The following is a 14,616-nucleotide window of genomic DNA, read 5'->3' as shown; positions in this document are numbered from 1 at the left end:
TTCTGCGTGTTGTGCAAAGCCCACGACGAGGACTAATTCTTTGTGGCAGTTTGAAGAACAATATCCTACATTTAAAGTGTGTTTTGTTAAGCTTCACAAAGTACCAGCCCCAGTAACACAGACTCCCTTCATCATGTGAAGCAGGCCTCTGAATGGTGAAGTTCGTCCTTTTTGAGTGTCTCATTTTCTTCTTTATAAGCCTCTTTAATTAGCTTTTTTTTTTATGTGTCCTTTAATTAAACTCCAGCTAATTACACAACTCTTGAATGACTTTTGAATCCCTGGCTGGGCGTGGGGAGGACAGAACAGACACGTTACGCTGTTCTCAGTCAAATCTGGGGCTTTATGGAGACACCCCTCATCTGCAGAGGGCTCAGACTGACTGGCTGGGCTAACTGATGGATCCGCCAAAATATTTTCACGCGCTTTGTGAACTAACCACAAGCAGGCTAACATGACATTTACAGCAATAAATCACAAACATCATTAATTGTGCATTCAGTTTCAGATTAAGCGGTTATAAAAATGAATGGATGTACATTCAGTCAGACAGATATTTTTATGATATGACGGATGAAATGTTGACATAAATATATCCAGCTATGTCGTAGCAATCCACTGAGACCCTTCACAAAGCTGCCAACCCAAACCGACACAAGAGGGAAACTCAAAATCATCCATCCATCCATCCAACTAGTGGTAATGCTGCGGGACACAGTGGCTCGGACCTCAGGTCAACCTCGTGTGGACCAATGTGACGTGTGTGTGTGCAGACGCTAAACATCCAGAGTCATGCTGCCAGTGTGAAGTGAACCTGAGCAAAACTGGCATCGTGAATCTATTACATCGAAACCGCTCACAAAGGGAGAAGTGTCTGATGTGATTTGGCATCCATGGTGGCACAACCCTGAACATGAATCTTTATCCACATTCCTGTGAGACATTTTGATCAAATGTTTCAGTACATGAATACAAAATTTTAAAACCGTTTCACACTGTTTCAGGTTATGTACCTTTATGTTAATCAGCATGAAATCAAACTGGTTCTATACAATTTCCCTAAATTGATGGCAGACTCGCTCCGAAACAGAGGCTTAAAAGTATTTCCTGACACACATATGTAAGAACCAGCAGGAGATGAAGCATTTCCCCCTAAGAGGATTCAGCACTGGAAGGAACGGTTGAACCGCATCAGCCAGAAATCCATTCATTACAGCAAATGTCACCCTGAAAGAAAGAAAGACAGGCTGGCTTGGTGGACCAGACACACAGACAGAATGTATTGATCTCACATAATCATATTTCTTTCCCTGTGATATGTGTCTTAGCTAATAATAATAGCTGCTAACATAGGGCTGTGGGCGCTCCCTGACAGTGTGAGCCCTCAGCGGTCATGACAGGACGACGCAGTCCAGTGGGCTTGTCAGGAAGGAAAGCGGGCGAACGTGTTGAATGGAGCGTGGCCTGGTTAGCCTGAGAGCAGCTCACAAATCCCCGGGCTCTGGAGCGATGGCCTGCAGAACGGCTCGCTCCACTGGACCTGTCCAGATCAAGCACCGCTCCAAGTGAACTTGTGAAAGCCTGCAGGGACCTGCTCGCTTCCCAGATCCACCGTGTCAAGCGTGTGAAATAAAATGATGGTGTGAGGCATGTTGTTCTCCCCCCCCCCCCCCCCCCCCCCACACACACACACACACGATGTGAACTTTACTAACTTCCGTGTTACTAACTGGACTTCTTTGTCTTTTAAACGTTACTCGTCTCTCAGTTTCCTGTTGATTTTGATTTGAGCTACACTGTGGTCATAAATCAAATCTTATCATCACTCATAGCAGCAGCAGTAAGAGAAGTGTAATTATACTAATAGTTATTATAGATACCAGTATTATTACTAAGAGTAGCTGCTGTAGTGTGTCTATCCTCCTCCCTCCCTCCCTCCCTCTCAACCCAGCTACTGGAGGCAGATTGCCATCAACCTAGATTCAGGATGTGCTTTGAGATTTCTGCCTCTTAAAAAGCAGCCTAGTTGGGTTCTAGCTTTCTCTATTCTGATTGAAATCATTCTGATTGAAGATTTCATTTTCATTCCCGACTGAGCTTGTGAACCGATTTTAATCGAAATGAAGGGTTCTGTGTAAAACCCAGCTGCTAAAGTTCACGCTCATGAGCAAAGTTGTGTCTCTGTAGTTTGGATCTGCACTTGTGGAACGTGATGCCAGCTAACATTTGTTGGGATTTAGTGCAATAAATACAGAAAATAAAATATATAAGACGAAAATAAGACGACACTGTGTTGCAAGCAAAACACCCCGTGTGAAAAGGGCGAGACACCACCCTGCCGTTTCCTCCAAAGTAAATGGACATATTGTGCCATTGATAGCAGTGCTGTCAGGCATCAGTGTTGCCCAGAAGGAGACGTGAACCTGCGGGGAACCGAGATGTCACACAAAAGAGAACGAATTGATTAGTCCAAATGAAAGGATGCCGGTCCTTCCTGGGCAATAAATGAACGCGACAGCGAACCGGGTCCCTCTGATTAATGCTGTGGCTGTCAGTGAGCGCCAGTACTGACTGGCACATCAAAGCTGCCAGAAAAACACAGGGAACTGGTGGCATTGCCTTCCTCCATCATCACTAACTTTACCCCATACTCAGCACTGACCATTTAGTCTGAATGGAGTCGCACTCACTGGGGGGGAGGAGAGCTTTGAAAATAACTCTTTATCTGTGTGTGGCGGTTTTTCGGGGGGAAACACAAAAGGACTGACGAGACCATTTATCTAGATTCTTTAAAAGGAAAGGAAAGGCAAAGGAAAAGCGGGAAGCCTACCTGATGTTTTCCCTCTCGCTCTGTTTTTTTCACGAGGCGCTGTCTGTGCCTGCAATCCCTTTATCTGCCTTTCATTAGTGCCTCGTTCGCCCTCTTAGTAGGGTGGGTGTCTGGGAGACAGTCACTTCTTCCCCGCCTTACAGAGGGCCTTTGAAGCCGCTGCACTCCTCATTGCCGGGGCCGCAGACAGGCCCATGCCATCTGTCACGCTGACGGCAGAGCGGCGGAATGGGCCCCGACGCCCTCGGAGACGCTCTGCGTTGATCAACGCTTCTGTCTTTCACGTTGTCACGTTCGGATGTTGCGTGAAAGACACACCTTTGTAATCGACTGGCGTGCACACACACACACACACACACACACTCCTTCTTAATTACGCTTACCTGTGGGTATCAGCCGTTAAATGACGATTATCCTCATCCCCTCACAGTGATCGCTAGTTTCCTGCCACTGTTCCAAGGCCCTGGAAATAACTCATGTGGCTGTTTTTCTGCCTAACCAGTGGGAAGAATTTGATTGTTCTGTTTCGGCCTAAACCAGATAGCAGAACATTTAGCACATTCAGCCAATCAGACGCTCAAGGTTCACTGGAGGCAAACGCTTTCAGTCGTGGAGGGATACAGTAATTTTAACATGTGGGCGTTGGTGTGTCTGTCTGCAGATGAATAATAAGGACTTGCCTTATAACACTAAACCAGTATAAGATGTTTTTTTACTTGGATATTTGATATCTAACTAAAAGGCGAGGCTGAATCTGCCTCTTCATCGTCGTGAGTTGATGCTGCATGTCAGACATCAGGGAACAGCCTCGTTCTTCTGCTGCACTGTTGGGCACTTTGGAAGTTGGAATTTACCCTCATGGAGACTAATAAAGGAATATCTTATGATATGTTTACGTTTGCAGAGGATATGATGCCATGATCACCGTAACGTCTATATGTACAGTATGTGTGTATAAAGGCAGTAACTAACACCAGGTACAGGCGAGATGAATGCTGCCTGATTTCCACACAATCTTGTTGTATTAGACACAAACAGCCCACTTGGTCATTTAATTTAATTGTTTTAATCATATTAAACATTTGGCTTTTTTTACAGAGCCTCTCCCACAGTTATTGGGGAAAGGAAAGTTCTAGGAAATGGAGAAACGATTCAAAACGGGAGGAGTCACATTGTTGGCAAGCTACAAGCTGAGAAGGATGAGAACTGACATACCTTGTTTCTAAGGACCTAGCTTTACCCTTTGGGGAAGGAGGGGTCCGTGATAAACCTCTACGGGAACGGAGATTAGAAGCCGTGTGTTTCCACCTCAAACGGTTCCTCTCCCTGTGTTGAGATGATACATTCTCATTGAGTTTGCAAAAACCGTTTCCCTGCGGCTGTCTTTCAGTTTAAATGAACTTTTCAAACGGTTAAAGATCTTACGGAAGATCGTCCCCGAGCACACAGGGTTTTTAACACATCTCCCCCGTGTAGCTTTGCCACCCCAGGACCACTGTCTTCGTAGGCTCCCGGAGAATAAAGGCTCAGATCATAAGAAATCAGCGGTGGCCACCCTCCCCCCCCCCCCCCCCCTTGCCCTACCTAGCTCATCCACACATGCTTACCGCTCATGCAAATGCATGCTTGCAAATTTATGAGACGTGCAAGGATTTTGATGCGATTGCTCCACGCAAAAGGCAACTGCCAACAAGCGTCCCGTCGAGTCCACATCAGACCGGCCAACTCAAAAAAAACCTCCATTATAATGCCGCCTTAAGAGACAGAATAATACATGAAAAAGTCTTAAAGCACAGAGTGATGTTCAGTGGAAAACATTAAGGAGGATGACTGAAATACACAGAAACTGGATGAGAGAAGAATGTGGAAGATTTGGACACATTCACCAATTTCAGATCATTTCAAACGTCGGGCTCACTGGTCACAGTCTGGCTTTGAGATTCACATCACTGCTCCTTTAGTACTTAGGAATTCTCTTGGTCCATCTTACAAAAAAAAACCACATATATGTGTATATATAAATAAACTCCACCGGATCAGAATCTAGAAGCAAAACCTATTTGTAGTATCTACATTAAAATGTGTAAGAATTGGTTCACTGCATCGGGAGCTTGACCCAGACCTTCATTCTCAGACCTGGGTGGGATGTCAGAGGACCACAGGACTGCAGCATCACACGGGCCGTGGATAAAGTGATCATCAAAGCTGTGAGCACAATGTGTCTCGCCTGCAGATTGAAATAGAGCCACCGTATAGAACGCTTTGATAGAAATGATTGATTGATGCTTAAAGATCTTGATGTGACAGACTGGCAGGCGGGAGAAAAGCGCCGAAGCAGAATGATTGGCTTCTCCTCTTTGATGTTTCTGTCTGACTTACTTGTGATCGCTGCTTACAACTTCAAAACCATTCTGCGCCGACAGTTCTAATGACCCCAAACATTTCATCTGTTGTAAATGAACAGACCCAAGTGAGAAATATATACTTATGTGTGACCGATGTCATATTCTAGCCCGTGTGTCTTTCAATATAGGGGGGGGGGGGGGGCAATCAGCCCGTAAGACTCTAACTTTACTTTGCACAATTACACCATAGTTCAGTTCTCGTGTAATTTTTGTCAGCAGTGGGTTACATTTATTCAATAACACAGTGACACATCTTCACTGTTGACTTTTTAAATGAGTCTCTCTGTACCTCTAGCTCTTTCATGCCGTTGTTTCGTGCACCATCCGTCTCCCCATCATCGTCTGATCTTTGCAGGTCCTCCATCTTCATCATTTCATCAGCCTTTCAGTCTCAGCAGAGACAGGAGCCACGCTACGACCAGTGTCTGGACACAAATGGGACATTTACCTTTCTGCTGCTCGGGGTAGATGCCCTTTGAGAAGCACCAAAGGCTTCCTGACAGAATTCCTATAAGGATCACGTATCATCTGCTGCAATAAACAATCATCTTTACTTCATTCACTTGTCTATTGTTGATCAAGGTTTTGTCACAAATACTCATTTGGAAACACAATATATTTTTGTGTTCAAATATACAGTTAGAATAAACTAAAGCCAAGCCGTATATTTTAAGTGGGAGTTTAATCTTTAAAATTGTCATAAAAATGATATCATTTCATTTCATTACTGTCTTTACATCTCATCAGTTGATGAGAACTTATACAACAGTAAATCAAAACATTGATGAATCTGAAGACCTACAGAGGTCTTGACCTCGTTTGTTTGTAGTTTAAAAGTCTATTTAAAAAATTAGGAAATGAGTATCAGCTAGTAATCAGCGTGTGACGGGTCGACCACGATGCTGGAGTTTCAGGTCGTTTGCTGGGGATCAGTTAGCTTTGATAGGAAACCCAAACATCAACAGAGTGTCAAAATCACCTTTTCATCTGAAGGCAGGAATGAATGGCTGGAAAGGTGGATTCAGTCAATCTTCATTCCTTTCAAACTTTTGTCCTCATCTTCTACCCTCTTCATAAAATGTGGAATGTGCTTCAAAGCACGCACACTATCTCTCCTCCGTGACTAGAACATCTGTCATTCATCAGGTGGCATAATAAGTGCTAGTTTAACAGCATAACTGCAAAACTGCCTTCGCTCAGCCTCTGGATATTGATCTGGTTTATTTAAACAAGACTCAGCTATAAGGTCAAATTGAAACTTGAGTTATTTTTTGCCAGATACAAAGTAGGTATCAACTCTATGAATCACTTTTTCCAGAGTTTCGTCATATATATTTTTTTAGAAGCTAAAAGAGATTAATTCATGTTATACATTTTGTGACGATGCTAGATTGTTAGCTGTACAAGAGGACTGTATCTTTGAGAGAAGAGAGCTTAGAAATCTTAAAACACAAATCAAAATCAGAATAATTTGATTAATTTCAAGAGGGAAATTATATAATCAGTCTTACTGTAAAAAGGGCACTGCAGCAATTTCAAGTTCTGCAGCTTATTATGAATTCGTTATGTTCAGTCTGTCAAAAGGTTTGTGGAATGTCATTTGTGGCTCTGGAGTTGAACATTTGAGACCGGACCGATTTATCTAGGACTTTAAAAGACTTCCAACAGTTAAAGAGGAGTCTGCAGACCAACTGGACTGCTTAACATATGTGGGAAAGAAATCCACAGAATGATAACATGGAGTTTTACAAAAAGATATCAACCTGTGCAGCTTCTCTTGAGACCATTCTTCCTTAAACATATCATTTTCAAGCATCAACACTTTTAATGAGTAAAAGACGCATGTCCATAGCGAATTAAATGCTTCATGTGTGCAAACATAAATTGGTGTGTGTGACTCACCATAATTACAGAGGCAATTCCAAAGAGTGTGTTTGTGGACTTGCAAATGATTCTGTCATCCTCGCACGAAATGGAATATCAAACAAAGTCATTCAAGTTTCTTCTCGCAGGAAAAAAACAAAACTGGATGGTTTTGTGCAGGAAATGTTTGTAATTCTGATATCGCTTCGCCCCCTACCGACCAGAAAGATGATGGCCACAACACCTTGCGCTAACACCGCCTCGTCGGCAGGTGGCGCCCAAGCCCCTATGGCGCTTCCGGCACTAAGGTAGATCCGAGCGAGCGAGCGACCGGGGCGGTGCCTGATCAAAAATACAAACAATGGGCAAGAAGCACAAGAAGCACAAGTCCGAAAAACATGGATATGAAGGTATTTTAGTTTTATATGTTCAGCTATTTACGGCCCTCTTTTTAGATAACGTTATCAAGGAGGAGGTTTGTGGTTTTGCGCTCGCTAGCACAATCATCGTTAACGGAGCCGGTTAGCTTGCAAGCTATTTTTTGCATTAGCCGGTTTTTATTAGCTGTTTACTTCGCACATCTTTCTGTCAGCGGTTTGGATGCAAGGCATTAGCATAACAGTAGAACTAGCCCCAGCCTGCTCTGCTAGGTAGCTGTTAGCAGCCATTGTTGCTAGCTTGTATACGGGATCATCAGGCTACATGCTTCCTCACGTCGATGCTGCGCGTCGGTGATTTCTGCAGAATATGGAGAAAGGCCGCTGAAGCTGGTGTTGAAAGTATCTGGAAACGAGGTGACAACGGGAAGCTCGAGCCGGGACACCGTTTACGACGATCAACCGGCGGACTATGACAAACCTAAGGACAAGAAGAAGAAGAAGAAGAAGGATAAAGAGAGGAGTTTAGGGTCGCCGGACGAGGACACGGGAAAGAAGAAGGTAACCTCACTACCCTCTTTGCCCGGATGTGATGGTATGGCTACTTGTGCAGAATTTTGAATATAGATTTTATTCTTTTCTTTTTTTTATGTTAGCTAACAAAGAAAAAGAAAGGGCAGGATGGAGAGGGAGACGACGACAGAGAGCAGAACAGAACTCCCATCCGCTCAGAGCTGGATAAACTGGAAGGTCATTTCAGTGTTTCCTGGTCCGTTCATGTCAGCACCTTTTCCCACAACACTCTCATTGATGCACGGTTATCGTTCTTCCTCAGAGAAGAAGCAGACTCCTCTGCAGGAGGCTTTGCACCAGCTCATCAGGCAGCTTCAGAGGTACGCCCTCTTCAGTGAAACAAAACATCTGTGTGTTTGGTTATTCCTGAGCTGCGTCCCATTCAGCGGAAAGTCTCCTCGTGTGGTCAGGTTGAAAACTCCAGAATAAAAAAAGGCTATGATCTTGTGTGTAAATTAGTAATCAATAGGTTGTTTAAGTCGTTATCGAACTCAGATAATGTCAAAGACCCGGTCAGAAATGTTTGTGAATTGTGACGCCCACGTTAAATCGATCACAAAGTCTTCTCACTTTGTATCAGGAACTGGAGGAGCGATGTCTCAGCAGGATTTAGAAAACATGAATTAATTTTTGTTTTGCAGACAGCCTTAATGGTGTGTGTGTGTATGTTTTTAAAAACGGATCAGCCAGCTCCAAGTGATTAAGAATGTTGCAGCTTGAATCCTTATTCAGACCAGGAACATGCATCGGGTCAGCTCCATCGCTCAAAGAATCAGCGTCAGAGACGGTTGTTGGTTTATGAAGCAGGAAATGGTTTGAGGCTCAAACACATTTGTGATATTTCCCACCTGCTGCCATAAAAACAAACCCGTCTTGTCTTTTCTAACCAATTCGCTTTGGCACCTGAGTAAAGGCTGAACGCGCGTGTTTTCTGTAGGAAAGATCCCAGTGCGTTCTTCACATTCCCGGTGACGGACCTCATTGCTCCTGGTTACACCGCGGTTATCAAAAGGCCGATGGACTTCAGTACAATGAGGGACAAAGTAAAGAAAGGCGGCTACCAGTCACTGGACGAACTCAAGGTATTTGTCATGCAAGTTACATTATGTCCTGCTAACTACATAACCAAGTAACCAGTAATGCCTGTTGTTGATCCATTATGTAATGGTTGATACAAGGTCAGATCTCGCTGGTTTATTTCATTTGCTTCTTTCTTTGCTGTCGACTTTAACTTTACGGTATTGCAGCCTCGCTATTTCTTTTTTATCTCTCTGTGCTTTCATTTAATTTTCCAGAGCTGCTTTGTCACAGCTCAAATCGACAACAATGACATAAAAAGCGGCTCAGATATAGTAATCTGCTGCTGCTGTGTGTCAGACACACATTTAATTAACATTTGGCCAAATGTGAGTGTTGGGTCTGAAACTCACTTCTCTTTCAACGAGAGATGACCGAGAAACCGTCAATAAAGCCGAAGCAAAGTTTGCGTAATAAGGCTGTAACAACCAGCGTTCTACGCTCTTTAAACATCATTGTTGATGAGAGCTGGTTTCATCATGGCAGGTGTCTGATGCATCCTGTGTTTCGTTGCAGGCGGATTTCCGAATAATGTGTGAAAACGCCATGATTTACAACAAGCCGGACACAATTTACCACAAAGCAGCTCGGAAGCTGTTGCACTCTGGAATGAAGATCTTGAGCCCGGTATGGAACCGACGCCTCTTTACGGAATCCCAGAGACACTTCCTGCTGTGTGGGTTTCACTGCACAGGTCATTGGTATTTATTTTATTTTCAGGCAATGACAAAAGCAAACAAAACAAAACAAACCGCGCCACATTTAAACAATAAATAATATGTCAATTCAGCCTGAAAGGGGGGGTGGGACGAAGAAAACTTGCCTGCTGGCTGCGAGGCTTCATTCCCACCAGTATTCACCAAGGGCTTGTAGACAACCATTACATTTAAAAATGATATTCTCAAAGTATTTATCGTATCCACTAGCTCTATGGTTTAAAGCTCAGAACACTATTAAACCAGAGGGGGGCAGCAGATAGCTTCAGAATTAGTCCTGACTGGATACACACAGCATCAACATGATCATTTTCTGCTTCTTTCCAATAGGAGAGGCTGGACAGCCTAAGGCAGAGCATCACGTTCATGGCCACCTTCGACCCGTCGGCTGAACTCCCGGGGAAAGCCGAGGAGCGAGGAGACGGCGTCCTGAACCCGAACAAGGAGAGACCCTCAACCTCAAGCAGCAGCGAGCGCTCCCAGACGCCCGGCACCCCCAGGTCCTTCAGCCCGCTCACTTCAAATGCATTAGAGCACGTAGCTGCATGCTCTAATGCAAGGCCTGCCCCGATGTGAATGTGAAATGGATCCCTCACAACCAACGCGTAGCCTCCTTGAGCTCCATAGGTTGCATTAATCTGAAGTCGGGATGTCACGCATGAAATAGCTGTAAACGGCCCTGACGTTGATTGAGAGATATTTGAGCTGCGTTCTCCGTGTTGCTCGCCTTCAGCGACCGATTTAACAAACAAGACATGAAAGCTGAAATAGTTGGTCGTCAGACCTTGTGAGGTTGAGATAGCGAATCGCTCTGAAGTGAAGAACGCCGCGCACCGGTGGAAACGGTTTGTCACTCTGTCCGTGCTGCGTTTGCGTTCCTCCGCTCCTAAAGGGAATCAGAAGCTGGAGCTTGAGGATGTGCAGCGTGCCCTCCAGGAGTCGTGGCTGCACATGAAGCACCGTCGTTGCCTGTTGATGGAGCAGATATAGACACACGTGTCGTCATGGCGCCCCATGAGGACAAGGATTTATTTTTCCTTCCTCCACAGCGACAATAGAAGACAGAGAAGGCATTCTAAATGGCATTTTCGCGTGTCAACAAAACACTTACAGGTCAATTACCCGAGGAGGCTCGCTTCTCTCGCTGCAGCACTCTACGGCTGTTTACATGCTCTTTACGCCAGACAGTGAAAACCTTTTCATTCATGGTCAACGTGTCTCGCCTTGCTCTGAACTGTGTGTCGTTTTCAGACAGGACAAGGACTCTAAGGATGAAGCAGCCAAAACGGAGAAAGAGCTGGAGGAAATCCGCAAGGTCATCAAAGAGTCTGGAGGAAAGCTGTCCGACAGAGTGCTGCAGTGTGACGTGAGGAGGCCTCAGTGCAAGAAAAAAGACCGTCTGCTCTTTCAAAAAGATCAATCAAGAAGAATAGCAGCTGATTTATAAATGTATAGCCCTCAGTTCAGACGAGATCCACACTTTCATTTACGTTTAAGGCATTAGGATCCGCTAACTTGTCCATCATTGAACCGCAAACCCAACGTGCAACGTTTTGTGTTGCAGTTTGAGTTTGAAAGGCGCAAGTCCGACGGCTCGACCTCTCTGGCAATCCTCAACCCAGCAGATCCGTCGGTGGGAGGTCAGTCCACTTGGGCTCACAGTAGAGCGCCGACATCGAAGATAATGAAATCAATAAAAAGAGCAGGTTCTCTGGTTTCAGCTCGTGTAGCGCAGCTTTGACGCACTATTTCTCAGCTTTTTTTCCAGGTGGTTTAAAGAAAAAAGAATAAGCATACTAGACGTAGGTCTCTTAAGAGAGAGAAGCGGAGATTGAGAATGTTTTCTTTTTGCTGCAGATGTTGGTTACTGTCCTGTGAAGCTGGGGATGATGTCCAACCGGCTGCAGAGCGGGATGAACACTCTGCAGGGATTCAGGGAGGACAAGCGGAACAGGATCACTCAAGGTGCCGCGCCGCCTCAGCTTTGTTTCCGCACGTTGCTAATGACAACCACCCATTATCAGACGTCTCCTCCCCGCTGCTTGAGCTTTCCCTTACGATAAAACAAATGGCGCCTCCTTGCAGTGTCCTACATCAACTACGGGCCGTTCACCTCCTACGCACCCACCTACGACTCCAGCTTCGCCAACATCAGCAAGGAGGACTCTGACCTCATTTACAGTTTTTACGGCGAGGAGTCCAGCCAGCAGGGCTCAGACAGGTACGCGCGGTCGAGGCTTCGCTCTCCGACTGCGTCCCAGATGTTTCTCTCTCCTACTGTCCGCTGCAGACTGGGCTTCATTCAGTCCCTACATTTGAACGGCTTCTCATTATTCATCCAAGGATGTGATTCCGGCTTTGATGTTTGTGTGTTTTGTTTGGCAGCATGTCGGAGTTCCTGGCCACATCACACGAGTACGTCTACAAACTGGCAGACAATCTTCTGGATGCAATGACGAACGGGGAGCATTCAAAATCCCTGAAGGAGACGGCGCCAGTAAACACCCGCTTTTATGTCTCTTCTGACTTAAGATGGCTTTGTTACTGGTGATTAAACAGCACAATGGTGCGCTTGTTTCTGTCATCTCTACCTTGTAGGTGGAGGAGAGGACGCCCTCACAAGAGGACATGAACGACATGGAGGTGAGGTTTGGCACCGTGTAAACTCGTCTTAAATGAGCTTCTGCTCCTGCTGCTTCCCGTCGCACAAATGGAAGCAGACATCAAGCTCATAATGTGAAACGGCGACTTGTGCTGCGTTTCAGCGCCATCGTTCGCCGCACCCCGCGTGGGTACTCCATTTCGTTTCGTCATTACGAGTCGCCCGCTGCGTTACCCGACTGTCGTTGTAGCAGGGTTTAGCAGGGATCCGGCCGCTCGTGGAAAGAAACAGATTTTCCCATAAAGCTGCAGCAGCGCTACGCCCACAGCGCTCGCTGTCGGAGGATTCAGAGAGGTCCTGTGTTTTCTTTCCTTGCCTGCTGGCTGCGAGGCTGAATTGCTCCTCACAGCAGCAGAGGAAACGAGCACAGGCTCCACCATCAGGCACACAGCAACCCTCTGTGCTCTCTTTGTTGCTTTTGGACACGCTCCAGTTTGCTCTCGTCCACTGCCCGGGCGTTGCAGGTTTGATTGCACTGTAGCTAAGGGGCTTCAAAAGGCCTGGATGTTCCTCGGGTGCGTCATCTGGCTCCTGCGGCGTTCATTTTTCTAATCCGTCCCCTCGTCCCTCCTGTAGGTATCTGAACCCGGAGCATCCGGCTCCAACAGGCTGGACTTCCTGGCGTTCGCTGCGGGCCAGCAGACGATTGAGGAGCTCTCTGGGGGTAAAACTGAGACTAATCGTGGCTTAGCAATGAGAACAGACATACCGGTAACAAAAAGTTGTCTGCAAGAATTAACCGTCTTCTACTTAAAGTAAACCCCAAAAACAGTTCATTTCCTAAACTTACAAGTTTCATGGAAGTAGTTTATACATTAAAATAAATCCTGAAACTGTATCTCACCGTGTTTAGAGAAAAAAAAAAAAAGAAATCATGCAAAAGTTTACTCCCATGGGATTCTGAAATAGAAACCGCAAAAGCTCGGAGGGCTCCACATCGGGACCGAGAAAGAAAGTGTGCGTTGTTTTTGTGTGAGCAGGGTCAGGATAGGTTTCCACCCGGTAACCGGAGCCGCCAAGGGGAAGCAATAACCGCACGCGTGTCGTCTCTCTCTCCGTCTGTCGCAGAGGCGCTGCACTTCCAGAAGAAATTGGACGAGACCACAAAGCTCCTGCGTGACTTGCAGGAAGCACAGAAGGAGCGTTTGAGCGCCAAGCAGCCACCGAATATGATTTGCTTGCTGGCCCCGTCTCCAAAGGAGCTGGAGCTGGGTAAGAGCCTTTCATGTGTGGCCCCAGCCAGTGGGGGGGGGGGGGGGGGGCTCTAACAACGGCCCCCGCTCCTGCCCTCCAGCCATTCAGCAAATGTGGTTTTAGTTCAGAGAAGAATTCCGCTGGGTAGTGACGTCATTCCCAAGGAGGGATTCTTAAATCTAGGTTTTGGTTTTGTGACTATTTACCAGGCGAGATGTGTGCGGTGATTTCCTGTCGTAGGAGTTTACATTGGCTAAGGCTAAGCTACTTAGCGCCCTTTGTGTCTGCACAGTAAACATGAAGCTACAGCCAGAACCTCGTTAGCGTTGCCATCATGAAAACGGCCGGCTCGCCGTGTAGCACAGAGAACCGAGCGTAAACGGTCGGCTAAAGGGCGACGCACCTGATTGAACGGACGTCTTGATGTTCTCCCGGCTTCCTCTGTCTGCAGCTGAGAAGGTGACCGGGAACCTGGCGGACATGACCGGTCAGGTGGCTCCGTGTGACGTCAGCACTGTGCACGGGATCAGAAGAGCCATGGGCATCGCTCTGCCTCCAGAGCCGCCGGGGCAGTTCGTCGACCTCACCACAGGTAAATGTCTGGAATACCTGAACGTGTACCGCTCAGGTATTTCCGATTGAAGGAGCGTCAATCTGTTAGCGGAGTCTAACGTTCTCTCTTTAATCCCTCTCAAGTGCAGGAGACGGCCGAGCCGACGGAGACCTCGTCTGGCTGTCGGGACGCGGTCGTCGCCGTGTAGCTGGACTCCACCCTTCCATCCAGCGGAATAACACCATGAGAACGAGAAGAGCTTCTCGTGTGACATTTGTATGCATTTAATAAAAGTTGTTTTTTTACACACCATCGACCTTAAACTGCAGACTTAAGAAAACATTTCTCACATTCTGTAACTGTACA

General features: G+C 46.2%; 1 protein-coding gene across 1 annotated transcript; it reads left to right on the top strand.

The window, feature by feature from the left end:
* The first annotated feature begins 7,459 nt into the window (after positions 1-7,459).
* On the top strand, positions 7,460-14,559 carry brd7 (bromodomain containing 7). The gene is made up of 17 exons (XM_068753628.1): positions 7,460-7,508; positions 7,843-8,036; positions 8,132-8,225; positions 8,311-8,368; positions 8,986-9,130; positions 9,642-9,752; positions 10,172-10,341; positions 11,093-11,207; positions 11,406-11,481; positions 11,699-11,806; positions 11,927-12,062; positions 12,227-12,338; positions 12,440-12,484; positions 13,080-13,167; positions 13,572-13,715; positions 14,149-14,289; positions 14,394-14,559. Exons 1-17 carry the CDS (start codon positions 7,460-7,462, stop codon positions 14,456-14,458), a joined length of 1,851 nt encoding a protein of 616 aa, XP_068609729.1. The 3' UTR covers positions 14,459-14,559.
* Positions 14,560-14,616: the final 57 nt, after the last annotated feature.

This window comes from Brachionichthys hirsutus, chromosome 1 (genome assembly GCF_040956055.1).
Source record: "Brachionichthys hirsutus isolate HB-005 chromosome 1, CSIRO-AGI_Bhir_v1, whole genome shotgun sequence".
Classification (NCBI taxonomy): Eukaryota; Metazoa; Chordata; class Actinopteri; order Lophiiformes; family Brachionichthyidae; genus Brachionichthys; species Brachionichthys hirsutus.
This window is presented reverse-complemented; position numbering and strand designations above follow the sequence as displayed.

Excerpts from the sequence above, each read along its gene's own strand:
- brd7 (XM_068753628.1), top strand. The coding sequence starts at position 7,460 with ATGGGCAAGAAGCACAAGAAGCACAAGTCCGAAAAACATGGATATGAA. Across the intron at positions 9,131-9,641 it reads AGTCACTGGACGAACTCAAG|GCGGATTTCCGAATAATGTG; the intron begins GTATTTGTCATG and ends GTTTCGTTGCAG. Across the intron at positions 9,753-10,171 it reads GAATGAAGATCTTGAGCCCG|GAGAGGCTGGACAGCCTAAG; the intron begins GTATGGAACCGA and ends TCTTTCCAATAG.